Here is a 22,555-nt window from a genome sequence, read left to right as displayed (position 1 = left end):
CATGTTCTCACAGATATACGAGAAGTAACGATGGTGCTTCCATTTTGTCTGCCTGTGTAACAACAATTAAAATACCTTCATTCTGACAATAACACCTATAGTGCACTGCATATGGAAACACCAGAGGATACTATTTGAGCTTTAACATGACTTCCAAAGTCATGTCGCGGGCTGCTTTGCAATGTCTTTCCCTTACGTTCTGTGTTCCACTTCTGAATATCCATTATCCTCCTGTGGGCGGTCCCATGTCTTTCCCTTACGTTCTGTGTTCCACTTCTGAATATCCATTATCCTCCCGTGGGCGGTCCCATGTCCTCTCTTCCACTACAATGTGCCTGCTGTTCATGGGGATGTGGGTCCATTCTAGCTTCCCATTTTTCCAGATGTGTGTCCCATTCTGCCTCTACCACATTCTCCACAGGGACCACATCACGTTGATCTCAACTTGGGCCCATTTCTATAGATCTATCACCCAGTCACTTAGAATCTTTATTACTGTGGCCTTCCATGACATGGCAATACACTGTTTAGCAAGCACCCGTGCCAAGCCAACAAAAGGCACGTTTTTTTTGTTTTTTTCATGCAGGTCATTAGCCCCAGTAGACCAAGCAAGGCATCTCTAGGGATCAGTCGGCCAGTGAGTTTTGATAGGTATTGTAGTATTGCATCCCAGTATCCCACGATAGCTGTACATCGCCATACCAAGGGCGGGAAATTAGCTGCTTCCTCTCCACATCTGGGGCACGCCGGTCAAATACCAGAAACATGAATACTATTCTTTTGGGGGTTAAATACGTCTGACAGAGGTAGATGAACTGCACATACTGGCATTTCTAGAGACCCCTTTGACCTCAGCTAAGCATTTCTCAGACTGCTGGCCCGATAAGTCCACGCCCAACACTCCGTCCCACCACTCATTAAGATGTCCCACCTGAGGTACCCTTCACATATTTCTCCCAACACCAACGAGCTGTTCCAAACAGCAGGTTGGTGGTCGTTTGTTTCTCGTCTGATTCCCAGAGGCCTAACAGCAGCACTAAGCTGTCTAAGTGTTCCGGTATAGTCTGGGTCGCCAGGTCAGTAGATCCCGCCAGTCAACACGTGGAAAACTGCAGCTGCACTGCAGCATAACTTAATTGGTAGTCAGGAGAAGCTAAGTCCCACCTCTCTGTAACCCATATTATCTCTGACAGTAAGGACCGCAGATTAAAAAAGGGAATGCTGCAAAGATGCATAATTAACCATGGAGAATCAACATTTTAGAGATTGCTATGTGATCCATAGTGGTTAGCTGTAAGGCGCTCCAGAATGGGAGGGAGTTCCGAATCGAACTAATAAACGTTCTTAAGTTACCATTGAACAGGTCTTTTTCAGCATGGTAAATGTGCACTTCCAAGTGTTAGTCGCTAAATACAGTACTGTGTTTGATAGAGGTCAGGTTCCCTGGCAGTCAATTACGCTTGTAAACATATCAGGGCCATTCTCTGCCCATCTGGATCCCAGTCACATGCCCGTGTTCTCAAGGCACAGCCCAGGGGCTCTATAGCCAGAGCAAATATGAGAGTGGAGAGTGGGAATCCCTGTTGTGTTCCTCTACCAAAGCATCTGACATTTAAGAAGGTGCTACGCCACCGAAAAAAGCCATTTTGATCAGTATGTATGAGAGTCTGGACCAATGGTAACAAGCAGTTGGCCAATACCTTACACAGAATTTTGCAATCCAGATTCAATAACATCAGTGGCCTTTGGATCCTACTGCTAGGGGATCCCAGCTGGACTTCGGCAAGACCACAATTAAAACCTTCCTCATAAACCTGAGTAGGCAACAAGCCTCCTTGCCGAATTATACGCCTCTAATAGGTATACCACTAGTCCCGGTCTGTAGGTGGCATACAAATCCATGTGGAGGCCATCTGGCCTGATGTTTTGCCCCTAGCCATTTGAGTTATTGCCACTCATATTTCCTCAGGTTGGAGGGGTCCTTCCAGTGTGGTTTTCTGCATCACATTTAGGCAAGGAGAGGAAATTGTTCTCAAGTAATAATCCGCTGCTTGTTCGTTCAGTTTGGAACCAGGTGGTGAAAAGGGTAGCATAATAGTCTGATTGTGGGTTGTGCATTAACCACTGCTCTGACTGTGTCCCGGATCGCGACAATTGGGGTTCTATGGGAATCGGATCCCAAAAGCCATGCTAGCATGCATCCCGCTTTGGAGCTCTTCCCATGTTGTCGGCTGTAGCCTCCCTATGTTCAAGCGGTCCCAATCTGTGTAGTGCCTTGTTGTAGTCCGTTTGCCAGTGGACAGATCAGTTTGGGCTTGTTCTATGCCTATTTCCTCACATTCTAGTGTGTGTATGCTGTCCTCTACGGTGTTGAGGTCCCATCTTAATCTTGCGTTTCGTCCAGTGGAACATCTTGATGCACAATCCCCTTAAGACCATCTTAAATAAATCCATTCTACCAGTCGATCAGATGCCATCCCCAATTTCTCTGTGAAATAGTTCTCTATATGGCCCCAGATTTCAGCTGTGGTTACGAGGTAGTGCAATATTACTAGAGGCATACCCCAGGTTGGAACACAAAGAAATTAGAACTTTCCCAGGGGATGATCATCTTAAAGGGGCTATGGTCAGAAAGCATGGGGCCCCGGTATGCTGTGTTTATCAGTTTATCCACCAACGTCTCACCACAGTGGAAAAGATCTATGCATTTCTGTAAGCTGTGCACCCAGGAGTAAAACTAGCACTCCTTACCGGTTGGATGCATGCTTCTCCACACCTCCGTGAAAAAAAAACCAACCATGGTCCTTTTCTCTGCATGTCTTACAAGATGTGGTTTCTATTCTGGTAGTTGAAAAGTCTCACCACCACCGGTCCTGAGGGGTGCTCTTGGGGGCACTAGTGGGACTAGCACTGCATATCCACAAGCCACAAGCCACATCTCAAGGCATAGTTCTATACTGGGGCCCTCAGCCTACTCCAGGAGGCCACAATGAGCACATTATTACAGCAAAGCCAATCTTGGTCCATCATCCACTTTTAGTTTCCAGAATCAAACTTATTCCTGGAAAGCCTTGATGTGTGAGAATGAGTGCATGTCATGCACTGAGGGGCGAAGTGTCGCCAATGTTGACTCATTGTTCTTCATCGGTCCACAAGTTTTCTATGATCCGCCCTCAGTAGTCCCACCTCAACCTCCCCTGCATTATGCTTTGGCTCCAGAGTAGATCTCACATCCAATATAGCCTTTAATAAGACTTTTAATCCGGTGGCATATTCCTGCATTATAGCTTCAGGGATGGTAAGTATTCCTGGCATAGGGACTTGAAGAGCAGTTGCACCGTCGAAGAAGCTACATTGGACCCTGGTTTTGAGTTCACCAAGGTGCCAGGGAGACAAACACAAGGTGGGGGATGGAGATGTAAGTGGACCAGGTCAGATTATTATAATGGCCTCCCAGTGAAGGGAAGGCACTCTTGTAAGTCCCTTTCATCACCAGTCAGTTCCTTGCTACAAGTAAGATGGTGATTTCAGCACAGAGTCACTCCCTTGTCAGCAAGTTATGCACACTCCTCAATGAGGGAATGCTGTCCTTAAAATCACAGTATAGAAACCCTGTTCACCAATGGGGTTTCCGTGGCTCTCCTTCCAGGTCCTAGTGGGGCGGGGATCAAAGTGTACCCGTACTGGAGGAAAGGAGACGGGGTTTGCTTTGGGGTCTCGATAGGGCTCAGCTGCTGCACTAATGGACCCACGCCACCCGCTACTATTCTGCAAGGGTACCTCAGCAGGTTTGCAGCGCCAGAGGCCAGAATTACTCCCAGTGTCAACAGTGCAGGCCCGACCAGGCCACAACAGTCACTCCAATGTTCACCAGTTCTCCTGGGGCTAGAGTGATGAGCCGGGGAGAGTTGGGGGGGCATCAGTGAGCACCCACAGGCAGGCCGAACAACAAGTTCAGGAGCTCGGTCTCATCTCACGTCTTCCCCTCCTCTGCCTCAGCAGGTGGAGCCACCTAAGGAGGTTCAGATCCTTTAAACTATCAAGGAAAGGGCATTGCACTGCCATGCATCTATGTCGTTGTTCTAACAAAGCTAATATGGAATACAAAACAGCTGCATATCTTGAACATTTACAGAGGATTTCACACACCTTGGTGAAATCCTGGCCTTCAAATCAATATGCTAGAAATCACAATGCAGGGCAAGAATATATTGACAACTCCATACATTTCAGGCTATCCAGTGTCAGGTATGAGTAGTTGACTCAGTTCTTTATTTTGTGCATTCTGGGGGTAATAATTGTGTTCATCCCATTGCAAATGCAAGATCAGAATATCAAGAAACAACATAAAAGAATAAGCAATTCATATATGCCATGGAACAAATTGAGCTTCCTGAAAAAAGGCATTTCTATTCAGTAGGCCTGTTTATTTCCAGAACACTGCATACAGCTTTAGGCAGTGTTCCTTCACCTTGTATAGTAAATTGCTTGTTGAGGTTTGATTTGTTAAATGATCTTATGGAACTTTTTTCAGTGTTTATGAAGCTAGGAGTTACATATTCAAGAGAGGAGGAAACACTACAAGAGTACTGCCTCCTTTTAGTACTATAAACAACACAACCAATTACCAGGGAATCTGGTAGGGAACTTATTTTTGGTAATTGTTAGGACCCCACAAGGGCTCTAGACAGGGGCTGTTACAGATACATTTACTGTTTGGGTTAAATTAATCCCCATGTTTCTGACTGTTAACCATATGAGACAGCAAGCCTAATAAAATGACTGGCTGATCATTAGGTAAATTTAAACTCTTCCTTTAGGTCCCTCTCAGTTGGGCATCGCCTCCCGACCACACCCGCTCCACCAAAAATAGGAATTTCTATTGGAGGCATGCCCTCTAAATAGAGCCCTTTCCCTGGCTCCTCTGAACTCCTGACCCATGTCATGAGTTCGAGGCCCTCCTCCACCTGCAGGCTTCTGCCTGCGCCTCATCCCTGGTGTCTAGTGGGGAAAGCTCTGCTTTTCTACTAGACTACCTTCTGCCTCTCTCTCCTCCTTTTGCTTTGCTCTCTGCTCCACTACTGTCCCTTAATGCTCCTTTTCCTACTTTCTCTCACACTCCGCCCCCTCTCTCTCACTTTCTCTCTCTCTCAATTTTTCTTTCTCTTTCTCTCTCTCTCTTGCTTTCTCTCTCTCTCTCTCTCTTGCCGCTGCTGCACCCGCGGCCCCATCACCTTTTTCAGCTCTGCCCCATTTTTCGCGCTGTTTTTCGTCCCCCTCCCGCCTCCCAGCTGTCCTCTCCACCACCCTACTTCCCTACTTAATGGCAGCCATGACGCTGCCGTGCCAAAGGCAAGCCCGTCTGCGCCCGTCCGTGGCTGGAGCCAAACCCAGCGCCAGAACCCCGGGCTCCCGTCCTCCCCACCGCCGCCACGCATGTCTTCACTATGATGCCGCCACAATCCACACCCTCAACACCGTCCGCTCTCCCGCCTGCCTTCTAGCCTCTCCGCAGACCACCCACGGACCTTTCTTCTCCTGCCGGAACTGCACCTTCACCAGCCTCCACGCCAACAACCCACCCACCAAGGCAGGAAGCATCTTCGGAAGATCATCAACAGCTCCTTCCAGTCCGCCACCTTCCCGGAGAGCGGGAAACATGCTGAGATCAACGCCCTCCTCAAAAAACCAAAGGCAGACCCAAAGGACCTCAAGAACTTCCGGCCTATCTCCCTGCTCCCCTTCCCGGCAAAAGTCATCGAGAAGGACGTCAACAGAAAACTAACCCACTTCCTAGAGGAGAACCGCTCCCTGGACCCTTCCCAATCCGGATTCCTCAGCAACCATACCACCGAAACCGCCCTCATTGCCACCACCGACGACATCAGAACCATACTGAACAGCAGGGAAACCGCAGCCCTCATCCTCCTGGACCTCTCGGCCACATTCAACACTGTCTGCCACCACACCCTACGCTCACGCCTCAGCAATGCTGGAATCCACAACAGAGCCCTGGACTGGGTCACCTCCTTTCTCACCGGCATAACCCAGAGAGTCCCCCTCCCCCCATTCCGCTCAGAGGCCACCGAAATCATCTGCGGCCTACCCCAGGGTTTGTCCCTCAGCCCGACCCTCTTCAACGTCTACATGGTACCGCTCGCTAACATCGCCCGATCCCACAACCTCAACATCATCTCATACGCCAATAACACCCAGCTGATCCTCTCTCTCACCAAGGACTCCGCCAAGACCTACCTCCACGAAGGAATGAAGGCCATCGCTGAATGGATGAAGAGCCGCTGTCCCCCCAACTGAATTCCGACAAGATGGAAGTCCTCATCTTCGGCTCCACCCCCTCCGCATGGGAATACTCCTGGTGGCCTGCCACTCTTGCAACCTCTCCGACTCCCACCGACCACGCACGCAACCTACGACTCATCTTGGACCCCTCACTATCCATGACCCAGCAAGTCAACGCCATCTCCTCCTCCTGCTTCAACAGCATCCGCATGCTCCGAAAGATCTACAAATGGATACCCACCGAAACCAGAAGAACAGTCACCCAAGCCCTCGTAAGCAGCAATCTGGACTACAGCAATGCCCTCTACACAGGAACCACGACCACACTCCAGAAGAGGCTGCAACGCATCCAGAACGCCTCCGCACACCTCATCCTGGACATCCCCCGCCACTGCCACATCACAGATCACCTGATAAACCTGCACTGGCTCCCAGTCAACAAGAGAATCACCTTCCAACTCCTCACCCATGATCACAAAGCACTGCGCAACACCGGACCAGAATACCTCAACAGACGACTCTCCTTCTACACCCCGACCCAGCATTGCCGCTCCGCCGACCTCGCCCTCTCAACCGTCCCACGCGTCCGCAGAACTACAACCGGCTGTAGATCATTCTCGCACCTCGCAGCCAAAACGTGGAACACTTTTCCCATCCACCTGCGTCTGACCAAATCCTCCTTACCTTCAGGAAACTTCTCAAGACCTGGCTATTCGAGCAGTAGCAGCACCTCTCCCCACCCCTCTCCTCAGCGCCTTGAGACCCTCACGGGTGAGTAGTGCACTTTACAAATCCCTGATTGATTGATTGATCTTTGGTGAGTGAGGGTCCAACATCACACTAAGAAGAGTTCCAGATCTGGGACACTACACAAACTGTTTTGCAGTGAGTTTGTAGAACTGGTTCCTGTAAGTTTCTCTGTAGTATTCTGTTGTGTGGTGCTTATAGTTACTGTATGAAGTACAGACACATCATCTTGAACTACCAGACCTAAAAGAGAAATACCTCTAGTGCTGTCAATCAGGATTGAAGCTAAGTATTCATCTGAATGCTTCAGGCTTAATGCAGCACACTTTTTGAATTCCACTACAACCAGTCTCTCTCTTTGAGACGTAAAGAAGTATTAAGCCCTCATATTATAATTCCACAGGTCACAAAAATGTGAAAACCTGAAAATCACCTCATTAACATTACTTAGGCTGGCACCTGCAAGGAATGGATGCCTGAAGGGCAGCATACCTCACCCATGCACTTTTTGCAGTCCCTTTGTAATGGAAAAATAAAACCGGCTTTCAGTGAATGGCAGGGGAGCAGAGCATGCTGCAATTTCCTGCACCAATGTATGCACCCCCAGTGCCCATCGAAACAATGAGAAGATGGATGCTGTTCTTCATGGCATCAATGGTCTGTGACTACAACTGTGGTTGTATATCACTGAAAAATGCCATTGATATTCATAGGAAGGTGGAATATCCCTTCGTCCACACTGCAAGAACAAAAGACATTTCTGACGGACAATTGACCTGTGGTACATGGCAACTGGTAGTTTGTGGCTCAAATGTGTCTGATTTTGCTAACTGCAGGTTTTGTAGCCTCAAACCTTTTAGCAAATCAGGCTCCAAGCTTCATAAATACACAAAAATTGTAGCTTCTCACTCTCCCCATAAAGAAACATTTACATATCTAACCATACACGTATTATAACTCAAAATATGTCACTCTGGCGAATTTATATCACAGCAAATGGAACTAGGGTTGTAAAAAAAAAAAAAGAATGAAATCCTGATTCTTTCAATCCTCATTTTAAATCAGAAACCCCAAATGTAAGTTTTTGCAAATTTTCTGAAGTTGTTTTCATCTATTCAAAAGGTTTCCAAATGTCCATTTTACACTAGCATTCTCAACATATCACATAAATGTGAGTGAAAGTGCATTTCACCTCCATGGACAACAACATTTTAAACATCCCACGTTTCAAAATCACATACCCCTTTTACTCCTTTCAAGTCTCCCTTCAGCAAACTGTCCAGTGGAAAAGTAATTATGTTGTTCATGTTCTGAATCTACAATAGATTAAAAAAGAAATGAATGAAATAAAGAAAATAGTATGAAAAATACATGTTCTTGGTCAACATAATAAAGGTTAAAAAATGACTTTAAAAATGCAAATGAATAGATCCCAACAATACAATACAATATATGTGTATATATTTTTTCCCCCCAAAAGCACCTCCCCTTTAAGAAAAGAAAAACAGCAGTGCTGTTTGTAGAATACTGAAGCGTGCAGGCTGTCGCATTGTAACTGCCCCCAGCAGCAATCATGAGCGCCCAGTCACTGCCATGCAGCCGGAACCTATATATATATATATATATATATATATATATATATATATATATATATGGAAAATGTCACTTACCCAGTGTACATCTGTTCGTGGCATTAGTCGCTGCAGATTCACATGCTGTGCACATCCCGCCATCTGGTGTTGGGCTCGGAGTGTTACAAGTTGTTTTTCTTCGAAGAAGTCTTTTCGTGTCACAAGATCGAGGGACTCCTCCCATTTCGGCTCCATTGCGCATGGGCGTCGACTCCATCTTAGATTGTTTTCCCCCACAGAGGGTGAGGTAGGAGTTGTATATGCTAGTAATAGTGCCCATGCAATGGAGTGAATACGTATGTACATAATGTAGTTTAAAGTAATATATATATATATTTACAAATATACAGATGTTCAAGATCAACTTCTAAACGGCTACAGGCTCCCGGGGAGGCGGGTGGGCACATGTGAATCTGCAGCGACTAATGCCACGAACAGATGTACACTGGGTAAGTGACATTTTCCGTTCGGTGGCATGTGTAGCTGCAGATACACATGCTGTGCATAGACTAGTAAGCCGTTATCTCCCCAAAAGCAGTGGTTCAGCCTGTAGGAGTTGAAGTTGTCTGAAACAATGTTCGTAGTACTGCTTGGCCTACTGTGGCTTGCTGTGTTGTTAGCACGTCTACACAGTAGTGTTTGGTAAATGTATGAGGCGTAGACCATGTAGCTGCCTTACATATTTCTGTCATTGGAATATTTCCTAGAAAGGCCATGGTAGCACCTTTCTTTCTAGTTGAGTGTGCCTTTGGTGTAATAGGCAGTTCTCTTTTAGCTTTAAGATAACAGGTTTGAATGCACTAAACTATCCATCTAGCAATGCCTTGCTTAGAAATTGGATTTCCTGTATGAGGTTTTTGGAAAGCAATAAATAATTGTTTTGTTTTGCGAATTAGTTTTGTTCTGTCAATGTAGTACATTAATGCTCTTTTGATGTCCAATGTATGTAGTGCTCTTTCAGCTACAGAGTCTGGCTGTGGGAAGAACACTGGTAATCCTACTGTTTGATTTAAGTGGAACGGTGATATGACTTTGGGTAAAAATTTAGGATTTGTTCGTAGAACTACTTTATGCTTGTGTATCTGAATAAATGGTTCTTGTATGGTAAATGCTTGAATCTCACTCACTCTTCTTAAAGATGTGATGGCAATTAAAAATGCAACTTTCCATGTTAAGTATTGCATTTCACAAGAGTGCATGTGCTCAAAAGGTGGACCCATGAGTCGTGTTAAGACAATGTTGAGGTTCCATGAAGGAACTGGTGGTGTTCTTGGTGGTATCATTCTCTTTAGACCTTCCATAAATGCTTTTATGACTGGTATTCTAAATAGAGAAGTTGAGTGCGTAATTTGCAGGTAAGCTGAAATTGTGGTAAGATGTATTTTAATGGAAGAAAAAGCTAGCTTTGATTTTTGCAAATGTAGTAAGTATCCTACGACGTCTTTGGCAGATGCGTGTAAGGGTTGAATTTGATTATTGTGGCAGTAATAAACAAATCTTTTCCACTTATTTGCATAGCAATGTCTAGTGGTAGGTTTCCTAGCTTGTTTTATGACCTCCATACATTCCTGTGTAAGGTCTAAATGTCCAAACTCTAGGACTTCAGGAGCCAGATTGCTAGATTCAGCGATGCTGGATTTGGGTGTCTGATCTGTTGTTTGTGTTGCGTTAACAGATCTGGTATGTTTGGTAGTTTGACATGAGGCACTACTGAGAGGTCTAGTAGTGTTGTGTACCAAGGTTGCCTTGCCCATGTCGGTGCTATTAGTATGAGTTTGAGTTTGTTTTGACTCAGCTTGTTTACTAGATATGGAAGGAGTGGGAGAGGGGGAAAAGCGTAAGCAAATATCCCTGACCAACTCATCCATAACGCATTGCCCTGAGACTGATCTTGTGGGTACCTGGATGCGAAGTTTTGGCATTTTTCGTTTTCCTTTGTTGCAAATAGATCTATTTGCGGCATTCCCCAACTCTGGAAGTAAGTATTCAGTATTTGGGGGTGAATCTCCCATTCGTGGATCTGTTGGTGATCCCGAGAAAGATTGTCCGCTAGCTGGTTCTGAATTCCTGGAATAAATTGTGCTATTAGGTGAATGTGGTTGTGAATCTCCCAATGCCATATTTTCTGTGCCAGGAGACACAACTGTGTTGAGTGTGTGCCTCCCTGTTTGTTTAGGTAATACATCGTTGTCATGTTGTCTGTTTTGACAAGAATGTGTTTGTAGCTTATTATGGGTTGAAATGCTTTCAGCGCTAGAAATACTGCCAATAGTTCTAAGTGATTTATGTGAAACTGTTTTTGGTGAGTGTCCCATTGTCCTTGGATGCTGTATTGATTGAGGTGTGCTCCCCACCCTATCATGGAGGCATCTGTGGTTATTACATATTGTGGCACTGGGTCTTGGAAAGGCCGCCCTTGGTTTAAATTCATACTGTTCCACCATTGAAGCGAGGTGTATGTTTGGCGGTCTACCAACACCAGATCTAGAATTTGACCCTGTGCCTGTGACCACTGTGATGCTAGGCACTGTTGTAAGGGCCGCATGTGCAACCTTGCGTTTGGGACAATGGCTATGCATGAGGACATCATGCCTAGGAGTTTCATCACCTTTTTGACTTGTATTTTTTGATTTGGATACATGGCCTGTATTACATTGTGAAATGCCTGAACCCTTTGTGGATTTGGAGTGGCAATCCCTTTTACTGTGTTGATTGTCGCCCCTAAGTATTGCTGTGTTTGACACGGCAGAAGGTGTGACTTTGTGTAGTTGATTGAGAAACCTAGTTTGTGTAAGTTTTCTATGACATACTTTGTGTGTTGTGAACACCTTTCTAGAGTGTTGGTTTTGATTAACCAATCGTCTAGGTACGGGAACACATGTATTTGCTGCCTTCTGATATGTGCAGCTACGACTGCTAGGCACTTTGTAAAAACTCTTGGCGCAGTTGTTATTCCGAATAGCAACACCTTGAATTGGTAATGTGTTCCTTGGAATACAAACCTTAAGTACTTTCTGTGTGAAGGATGCATTGGTATATGGAAATATGCATCCTTTAGGTCTAGTGTTGTCATGTAGTCTTGTTTGAGTAGTGGGATTACGTCTTGTAATGTCACCATGTGAAAGTGATCTGATTTGATGTAGGTATTTAATGTTCGGAGATCTAATATAGGTCTCAGAGTCTTGTCTTTTTTGGGTATGAGAAAGTACAGAGAGTAAACTCCTGTTCCTTTCTGGTGTTCTGGTACTAATTCTATTGCTTCTTTTAGTAGTAATGCCTGAACTTCTAGTTCTAGAAGATCTATATGTTGTTTTGACATATTGTGTGTTTTCGGTGGCACGTTTGGAGGGAATTTGAGAAATTCTATGCAATAACCATGCTGGATAATTGCCAGTACCCAAGTGTCTGTTGTTATCTCCTCCCAATGTTTGTAAAATTGTCTTAGTCTCCCCCCCACAGGTGTTATGTGTTGGGGATGTGTGACTTGGAAGTCACTGTTTGTTTTGATGGGTTTTGGGGCTTTGGAACTTCCCTCTATTTTTGGGGAATTGTGCCCCTCTATATTGCCCCCGAAAACTTCCCCGCTGGTATTGGCTTTGATAAGTGGGCCTTGCTTGTGAGGTTGTGGCCTCTGTAGGTTGACCTCGAAACCCTCCCCTAAATGGCGTTTTGCGAAATGTGCCTCTGCTTTGTGGGGAGTAGAGTGCGCCCATGGCTTTTGCGGTATCAGTATCTTTTTTGAGTTTTTCAATAGCAGTGTCGACTTCCGGCCCAAACAACTGCTGTTCATTAAAGGGCCTATTCAGCACGGCTTGTTGTATTTCCGGCTTGAATCCTGACGTACGCAACCATGCGTGTCTCCTTATTGTTATTGCAGTATTTACTGTCCTTGCAGCTGTATCTGCTGCGTCCATTGATGACCGTATCTGATTATTGGAGATACTTTGTCCTTCTTCTACCACTTGTTGTGCCCTTTTCTGGAACTCTTTGGGTAAGTGTTCTATGAAATGCTGCATTTCGTCCCAATGAGCTCTATCGTATCTTGCCAAAAGTGCTTGTGAATTGGCAATACGCCATTGGTTTGCTGCTTGTGCTGCAACTCTTTTACCCGCAGCATCGAATTTGCGACTCTCCTTGTCTGGAGGTGGTGCCTCTCCCGAGGTATGAGAGTTTGCTCTCTTGCGAGCTGCCCCAACAACCACAGAATCTGGTGTTAATTGCTGCGTAATATAAACAGGGTCTGTTGGTGGTGGCTTATACTTTTTTTCCACCCTTGGAGTTATGGCTCTGCCTTTAACAGGCTCCTGAAATATTTGTTTTGAATGTTTTAGCATTCCTGGGAGCATAGGTAAGCTTTGGTATTGGCTATGAGTGGAGGAGAGTGTATTAAATAAAAAGTCATCCTCAATTGGTTCTGAATGCAAGGTGACGTTATGAAACGCAGCTGCCCTTGAGACCACCTGCGTGTAGGATGTACTGTCTTCAGGTGGCGACGGCCTTGTAGGGTAACAGTCTGGGCTGTTATCTGATACAGGAGCATCATAAAGGTCCCATGCATCAGGATCATCTTGACTCATTGCAGTATGAGTCGGAGATTGCATCAGTGGTGGAGTGGCTACCAGTGATGTGTGCATTGATGGTGGTGGAGATGGTGGTGGAGTTGTTTGTCTTGCCACCTTTGCCTGTGGCTGCTTGTCCTTTTCTTGAAAGGCAAGTCTTCTTTTCATCTTAATTGGGGGAAGAGTGCTTATCTTCCCTGTGTCTTTTTGAATGTGGAGCCTTCTTTGAGTGTAGTCTGGCTCAACAGATTGAAGTTCCTCTCCGAACTTATGTCCTTGCATCTGGGAGGACAATCCCTGTTCCTCTGTGTAGGAACCTGTTTTCGGTTCCGTGGCTGGATGTTTCGGAATCGAAATCTTTTCGGTCGCCTTTTTGGGCTCCGAGGCAACCTTCTTTATTTTCGGCGTCGTGGTTTCTCGGTGCCGAACCATTTCGGTGCCACTGTCTCTGTGCCGAATCTGTTCGGGGCCGGTGTCTCGGGACCGAGATTGCTGTGTGGCGGTATCTCGACCGGAGTCGGATGACTTAGCCACATGCATGCCCTTTTTCGGTGCCGATGATCGGTCACCTATCTTTCGGGTTAAGCCATGGCCTGTTGGCGGTGGCGTCCCCTGGGCTTTTGTTGTCTTCTGGTGAGTTTTATGTTTCGATGTCTTACTCACGGTTTTCGGCGTTTCTTCGGGATCGAGCTCGTCCGAGTCCGATCCATGGATGGAGAAGCTTTCTTCTTCCTCCTCGAAACGCCCTTGTCCTGGCGGCGCCGACGCCATCTGCAGTCTTCTTGCTCTTCGGTCTCTTAATGTCTTCCTCGACCGAAACGCTCGACAGGCTTCACAGGTATCCTCCTTGTGCTCTGGAGACAGACACAAGTTACAGACCAGATGCTGATCTGTATATGGATACTTGTTATGGCATGTTGGGCAGAAGCGGAATGGGGTCCGTTCCATCAGCCTTGAAGAGACACGTGGCTGGGCCGACCAGGCCCCGACGGGGGGATCGAAAAAACACTGAAGGGCCACCGGAGCTCTTCAAAAGTCGGTGTCGATCTGTTATAACTAACCCGATACCGAACGCAAACAATACCGACGATTTTTCCGAGATTCTAACTAACTTTCCAACCCGAAGCACGGAGCGAAAAGGAACACGTCCGAACCCGATGGCGGAAAAAAAACAATCTAAGATGGAGTCAACGCCCATGCGCAATGGAGCCGAAATGGGAGGAGTCCCTCGATCTCGTGACTCGAAAAGACTTCTTCGAAGAAAAACAACTTGTAACACTCCGAGCCCAACACCAGATGGCGGGATGTGCACAGCATGTGTATCTGCAGCTACACATGCCGCCGAACATACATATATATATATATGGAAAATGTCACTTACCCAGTGTACATCTGTTTGTGGCATGAGACGCTGCAGATTCACATGCTGTGCATTATCCTGCCATCTAGTGTTGGGCTCGGAGTGTTACAAGTTGTTTTTCTTCTAAGAAGTCTTTTCGGGTCACGGACCGAGTGATTCCTCCCTTTCGGCTCCATTGCGCATGGGCGTCGGAGGTGGGAGGGCGCATGTGAATCAGCAGCGTCTCATGCCACGAACAGATGTACACTGGGTAAATGACATTTTCCGCTCGGTGGCATGTGTAGCTGCAGATACACATGCTGTGCATAGACTATAAAGCAGTAATCTCCCCAAAAGCGGTGGTTAGCCTGTAGGAGTTGAAGTTGTCAGAAATAATGTTCTTAATACAGCCTGTCCTACTGTGGCTTGCTGTGTTGCTAACACGTCTACACAATAATGCTTAGTAAATGTATGAGGCATAGACCAGGTGGCTGCCTTACAAATTTCTGTCATTGGTATATTTCCAAGAAAAGCCATTGTGGCTCCCTTTTTCCTACTGGAATGTGCTCTTGGTGTAATGGGTAATTCTCTTTTTGCTTTAAGGTAACAGGTTTGAATGCATTTAACTATCCATCTGGCAATTCCTTGTTTGGATATAGGGTTGCCTGCATGAGGATTTTGGAAAGCTACAAACAATTGTTTTGTTTTACGAAATTGTTTCGTTCTGTCAATGTAATACATTAGTTCTCTCTTTATGTCTAATGTATGCAAGGCCCTTTCAGCTACTGAGTCTGGTTGTGGCAAGAATACTGGGAGTTCCACAGTTTGGTTTAGATGGAATGGTGATATGACCTTTAGTAAGAATTTTGGATTTGTACGGAGAACCACTTTATGTTTATGTATTTGTATAAAGGGTTCTTGAATAGTAAATGCTTGTATTTCACTCACTCTTCTAAGTGATGTGATAGCTATTAGAAAGGCTACTTTCCAAGTCAGATATTGGATTTGACAAGAATGCATGGGTTCGAATGGTGAGCCCATGAGTCGTGTTAATACAATATTAAGGTTCCACAAAGGTACTGGTGGCGTCCTTGGGGGTATGATTCTTTTTAGTCCTTCCATAAATGCTTTAATGACTGGGATTCTAAAAAGTGATGTTGTATGTGTAATCTGCAGACAGGCAGATATTGCAGTGAGATATATTTTAGTGGAAGAAAATGCTAGATTAGACTTTTGTAAGTGTAATAAATAGCTTACAATGTCCTTTGTGGAGGCATGTAATGGTTGAATTTGATTAGTGTGGCAGTAACAAACAAATCTTTTCCATTTGTTTGCGTAACAATGTCTTGTTGTAGGTTTTCTCGCTTGTTTAATGACCTCCATACACTCTTGTGGAAGATTTAAATGTCCGAATTCTAAGACTTCAGGAGCCAGATTGCTAGATTGAGCGATACTGGATTCGGGTGTCTGATCTGTTGTTTGTGTTGTGTTAACAGATCTGGTCTGTTTGGTAGCTTGATGTGGGGTACTACTGATAAGTCCAACAGTGTTGTGTACCACGGTTGGCGAGCCCAGGTTGGTGCTATGAGTATTAGTTTGAGTTTGTTTTGACTCAGTTTGTTGACCAAATAAGGAATGAATGGGAGAGGGGGAAAAGCGTAAGCAAATATCCCTGACCAGCTGATCCATAGAGCATTGCCCTTGGACTGAGGGTGTGGGTACCTGGACGCGAAGTTTTGGCATTTTGCGTTTTCTTTTGTTGTGAATAGGTCTATGTTTGGTGTTCCCCAGCGGTGGAAGTGATCCTATAGGATCTGGGGATGTATTTCCAATTTGTGAGTTTGCTGGTGATCTTGACTGAGATTGTCGGCTAACTGATTCTGAATGCCTGGTATGTATTGTGCTATTAGGCGAATGTGGTTGTGAGTTGCCCAATGCCAAATCCTTTGTGCTAAGAGACACAGTTCTGACGAGTGTGTCCCCCCTTGTTTGTTGAGATAGTACATTGTTGTCATGTTGTCTGTCTTGACAAGAATGTGTCTGTGGGTTATTATTGGTTGAAACGCTTTTAATGCTAGAAATACTGCTAGCATCTTCCAAGTGATTTATGTGAAGTAGTTTTTGTTGATTGTCCCATTGACCTTGTATGCTGTGATTGTTGAGGTGTGCTCCCCACCCAACCATTGAAGCATCTGTTGTGATAATAGCTTGAGGCACTGGGTCTTGGAATGGCCACCCTTTGTTTAAATTTATAGGGTTCCACCATTGAAGCGAAGAGTGTGTTTGGCGGTCTATCAACACTAGATCTTGCAGTTGACTCTGTGCTTGTGTCCATTGTTTTGCTAGGCACTGTTGTAAGGGACGCATGTGTAATCTTGCGTTTGGGACAATGGCTATGCATGAGGACATCATGCCTAGTAGTTTCATTACAAACTTTACCGTGTAGTGTTGGTTTGGTTGTATGCTTGATCTTACATTTTGGAACGATTGGACTCTTTGTGGACTTGGAGTGGCAATTGCTTTTTGTGTGTTGAGTGTTGCTCCCAAGTATTGTTGTATTTGAGATGGTTGCAGATGTGATTTTTGGTAATTTAGAGAGAACCCTAGTTTGTGTAGAGTTTCTATGACGTATTGCATGTGAAATTGACATTGTTGTTGAGTGTTGGCTTTTATTAGCCAGTCGTCCAAATATGGGAATACGTGCATGTGCTGTCTCCTTATGTGAGCGGCTACTACTGCTAGGCATTTCGTGAATACTCTGGGGGCTGTTGTTATTCCGAATGGTAGCACTTTGAATTGATAGTGTTTGCCTTGCATTACAAACCTTAGGTTTTTTCTGTGAGAAGGATGGATGGGTATGTGAAAATACGCATCCTTGAGATCTAATGTTGTCATGTAATTCTCCTTTTTTAGTAAGGGAACTACGTCTTGAAGTGTTACCATGTGGAAATGGTCTGATTTGAGGAAGAGATTCAGTGTTCTGAGATCTAAGATAGGTCTTAACGTTTTGTCCTTTTTTGGAATGAGGAAATATAGTGAGTAGACGCCTGTTCCTTTTTGGTGATTGGGTACGAGCTCTATTGCTTGTTTTTGTAACAGTGCTTGGACCTCTATATGTAATAGGTCTAAGTGTTGTTGAGACAGTCTGTGCGTTTTTGGTGGCACATCTGGAGGGAATGCTGTGAATTCTATGCAATAACCATGTTGGATAATTGATAGGACCCATGTGTCTGTTGTAATATGTGTCCAGTTTTGGTAGTATGTGGATAGCCTCCCCCCCACTGGTGTCAAGTGTTGGGGTGTTGTGACATTGAAGTCACTGTTTGCTAGGGCTTGGTTTGGCAGGTTGGAATTTTCCCCTTCCTTTTGGGAATTGCCCTCTATATGAACCACGAAAACCCCCCTCTCTGGTATTGTGATTGATAGGTGGGTCTGGTTTGGAATGTGGAAGGTTCAGGTGTTTGTTGCCGAAACCCCCCTCTAAATTGTGGTTTTCTAAAGGTGCCTCTGACTTGTGGGGAATAGAGCGTGCCCATGGCTTTGGACGTATCCGTGTCTTTTTTCATTTTTTCAATGGGTGTATCGACTGCCGGCCCAAACAACTGTTGCTGATTAAATCGGCATATTTAACACCGTTTGTTGAATCTCTGGCTTGAATCCAGAACTTCGCAGCCATGCATGCCAGCGAATGGTTACAGCCGTGTTGACAGTCCGTGCTGCCGTATCTGCCGAGTCTAGTGCGGACCTTATCTGGTTGTTAGATATGGCCTGTCCCTCTTCAACTACTTGCTGGGCACGTTTTTGGTGTTCCTTGGGCAAGTGCTGTATGATGTTTTGCATCTCGTCCCAGTGTTCCCTGTCGTAGCGTGCAAGTAGGGCTTGTGAATTCGCAATTCACCATTGATTGGCTGCTTGTGATGCCACTCGCTTGCCTACAGCGTCGAATTTCGGACTTTCTTTGTCAGGTGGTGGAGCGTCTTCCGACGAATGAGAGTAAGCTCTTTTCCTTGCTGCCCCTCCAACCACTGAGTCCTGTGTGAGCTGCTGTGTTATGAACACTGGATCTGTTGGGGGTGGTTTGTACTTCTTTTCAACTCTAGGCGTGATAGCTCTTCCCTTTACAGGCTCCAGGAAGACCTGTTGCGCGTGCTTGAGCATGCCCGGCAGCATTGGCAGGCTTTGATATGATGTGTGGGTGGATGCCAAAGTGTTAAAAAGGAAGTCATCCTCCACTTGCTCTGTGTGCATTGCTACGTTGTGGAACGTAGCTGCCCTGGATAGTACCTGCGTATATGCAGTACTGTCTTCTGGTGGTGACGGCTTGGTTGGATAACATTCTGGGCTGTTATCCGATACTGGTGGATCATATAAATCCCATGCATTAGCATCATCTTGGGTCATCCCAGTATGAGTGGGTGACTGCATTATAGGTGTTCTCACTGGTGACAATTGTGGTGAGTGCAGTGGGGATGGTTGTGGTGATTTGTCTCTAACCACTTTGGCCTTTGGTTGCATTTCTGTTTCCTGAAATGCAAGCTTCCTTTTCGATTTGAGTGGATGTAAAGTATGAATCTTGCCAGTCTCTTTCTGGATATGTAACCTCTGTTGTGTATGGTCAGGTTCTTCCATACCTAACTCTTGTTCAAATCGATGTCTTTCCTTGAGTTGCATGGAAAGTCCTTGCTCTTCTGTATAAGAGCTTCTTTTCGGCTCCGAGGCCGCTTTTTTCGGTACCGAAGTTTCTGCTGGTATAGGTTTTTTCGGTTCTGAGGAGCTTTTTCGGGGTTTGGTCGATTCGATCACTCGGTGTCGAAATCGTTCGGTGCCGGATTATCGACCGGAGTCGGAAGCCCTCGGCAAATCCTTCGCCTTTTTCGGTGCCGATGTTTGGTCCCCTTCCTTTCGGTGGGTTGAGCCATGGCCCGCTGGCATCCTCATGGCCTTAATTTTCTTGGTGTGACCCTGAGTTTGGGACGGGGCAGGTTTACTCACGGTTTGTTGCACCGTCGAGGGTCGTTCACTGTCAGATTCATCCGATTCCGTCTCTTGGATGGAGATTCTTTCCTCCTCCTAGATGAAGAGCTGCTCTTTCCGTCTCAACGCCATTTGCTGTCTTCTTGCTCGTCGATATCTCAAGGTCTTCGCCCGGCAAGCTTCACAAGTATCCTCTCTGTGTTCGGGTGACAAACACAGATTACAGACCCGGTGCTGGTATGTATAAGGATACTTTGAGTGACACTTAGGACAGAAACTGAAGGTGGTCCGGTCCATTAGTCTGGGCCAATGGGTGTGGTCGGGCCGACCAGGCCTCGGTGAAGAGTGGAAGCCCCGATGGGCCGCCAAAGCGGTCTTGATGTCGGTGCCGATACACTAACACTAACCTGGTACCGAGCGATAACAATACCGTCAAATTTTCGATACTTTAGCTAACTTTCCCGATTCGAAATATGGAGCTTAGAGGAACACGTCCAAACCCGATGGCGGAAAGAAAACAATCTAAGATGGAATCGACGCCCATGCGCAATGGAGCCGAAAGGGAGGAGTCACTCGGTCCCGTGACTCGAAAAGACTTCTTCGAAGAAAAACAACTTGTAACACTCCGAGCCCAACACTAGATGGTAGGATAATGCACAGCATGTGTATCTGCAGCTACACATGCCACCGAACATATATATATATATATGGAAAATCTCACTTACCCAGTGTACATCTGTTCATGGCATGTTCCGCTGCAGATTCACATGCTATGCATACGTCTGCCATCTAGTGTTCGGCTCGGAGTGTTACAATTTGTTTTTCTTCGAAGGAGTGTTTTCATGTCACTGGATTGAGTGACGACTCCTCTTCGGCTCCATTGCGCATGGGCATCGACTCCATGTTAGATTTTTTTCCCGCAGAGGGTAAGGTAGGAGTGATAGAGTATAAAGAAAAGAGATGTCCATGCTAATGGAATATATATATATATATATATATATATATATATATATATATATATATATATATATATATATATATATATATATATATATATATATATATATGGAAAATGTCACTTACCCAGTGTACATCTGTTCGTGGCATTAGTCGCTGCAGATTCACATGCTGTGCACAGTCCGCCATCTGGTGTTGGGCTCGGAGTGTTACAAGTTGTTTTTCTTCGAAGAAGTCTTTTCGAGTCACAAGACCGAGGGACTCCTCCCAGTTCGAGTCCATTGCGCATGGGCGTCGACTCCATCTTAGATTGTTTTGCCCGCAGAAGGTGAGGTAGGAGTTGTGTATGCTAGTAATAGTGCCCATGCAATGGAGTGAATGCGTATGTACATAATAAAGTTTTAAGTAATATATTTACAAATATACAAATGTTTAAGATCTACTTCTAAACGGCTACAGGCTCCCGGGGAGGCTGGTGGACGCATGTGAATCTGCAGCGACTAACGCCACGAACAGATGTACACTGGGTAAGTGACATTTTCCGTTCGATGGCATGTGTAGCTGCAGATACACATGCTGTGCATAGACTAGTAAGCAGTTATCTCCCCAAAAGCGGTGGTTCAGCCTGTAGGAGTTGAAGTAGTTTGAAATAATGTTCATAATACAGCTTGACCTACTGTTGCTTGTTGTGCAGTTAGCACATCTACACAGTAGTGCTTGGTAAATGTATGAGGCGTAGACCATGTTGCTGCCTTACATATTTCGTTCATTGGAATATTTCCTAGAAAGGCCATGGTAGCACCTTTCTTTCTGGTTGAGTGTGCCTTTGGTGTAATAGGCAGTTCTCTTTTAGCTTTAAGATAGCAGGTTTGAATGCACCTAACTATCCATCTAGCGATGCCTTGTTTTGAAATTGGATTTCCTGTATGAGGTTTTTAAAAGGCGACAAATAATTGTTTTGTCTTTCGAATTAGTTTTGTTCTGTCAATGTAGTACATTAGTGCTCTTTTGATGTCTAATGTATGTAGTGCTCTTTTGGCTACAGAATCTGGCTGTGGAAAGAACACTGGTAATTCTACCGTTTGATTTAGGTGGAACGGTGAAATTACTTTTGGTAAAAATTTAGGATTGGTCCGTAGAACAACTCTATTTTTGTGTATTTGAATAAATGGTTCTTGAATGGTAAATGCTTGAATCTCACTCACTCTTCTTAGAGATGTGATGGCAATTAAAAATGCAACTTTCCACGTTAAGTATTGCATTTCACAAGAGTGCATGGGCTCAAAAGGTGGACCCATGAGTCGTGTTAGGACAATGTTGAGGTTCCATGAAGGAACTGGTGGTGTTCTTGGTGGTATAATTCTCTTTAGGCCTTCCATAAAAACCTTTATGACTGATATCCTAAACAATCAAATTGAGTGCGTAATTTGTAGGTAAGCAGAAATTGCCGTAAGATGTATTTTAATGGAAGAGAAAGCTAGGTTAGATTTTTGCAAATGTAGTAAGTATCCTACTATTTCTTTTGCAGATGCGTGTAAAGGTTAATTTGATTATTATGGCAGTAATAAACAAATCTTTTCCACTTATTTGCATAGCAGTGTCTAGTGGTAGGTTTTCTAGCTTGTTTTATGACCTCCATACATTCCTGTGTGAGGTCTAAGTGCCCGAATTCTAGGATTTCAGGAGCCAAATTGCTAGATTCAACGATGCTGGATTTGGATGTCTGATCTGTTGTTTGTGTTGTGTTAACAGATCTGGTCTGTTGGGTAGTTTGACATGAGGTACTACTGAAAGGTCTAGTAGTGTTGTGTACCAAGGTTGCCTTGCCCATGTTGGTGCTATTAGTATGAGTTTGAGTTTGTTTTGACTCAACCTGTTTACTAGATATGGAAGGAGAGGGAGAGGGGGAAAAGCGTACGCAAATATCCCTGACCAGTTCATCCATAGAGCATTGCCTTGGGATTGATCTTGTGGGTACCTGGATGCGAAGTTTTGGCATTTTGAGTTTTCTTTTGTTGCAAATAGATCTATTTGAGGTGTTCCCCAAA

At 45.1% G+C, this 22,555-nt stretch overlaps 1 protein-coding gene across 6 annotated transcripts in view; it reads right to left on the bottom strand.

Moving 5' to 3' along the window:
* The window catches only part of ASAP2 (ArfGAP with SH3 domain, ankyrin repeat and PH domain 2), a 916,066-nt gene that overhangs the window by 708,584 nt on the left and 184,927 nt on the right, over window positions 1-22,555 (bottom strand). For all 6 annotated transcript variants that reach the window (XM_069235900.1, XM_069235899.1, XM_069235896.1 and 3 more), the window contains exon 4: window positions 8,289-8,363. In XM_069235900.1, coding sequence (XP_069092001.1) covers window positions 8,289-8,363 — 75 coding nt within the window. The remainder of the gene's footprint in view (window positions 1-8,288; window positions 8,364-22,555) is intronic.

The sequence above is a fragment of the Pleurodeles waltl genome, chromosome 5 (genome assembly GCF_031143425.1).
Source record: "Pleurodeles waltl isolate 20211129_DDA chromosome 5, aPleWal1.hap1.20221129, whole genome shotgun sequence".
Classification (NCBI taxonomy): Eukaryota; Metazoa; Chordata; class Amphibia; order Caudata; family Salamandridae; genus Pleurodeles; species Pleurodeles waltl.
This window is presented reverse-complemented; position numbering and strand designations above follow the sequence as displayed.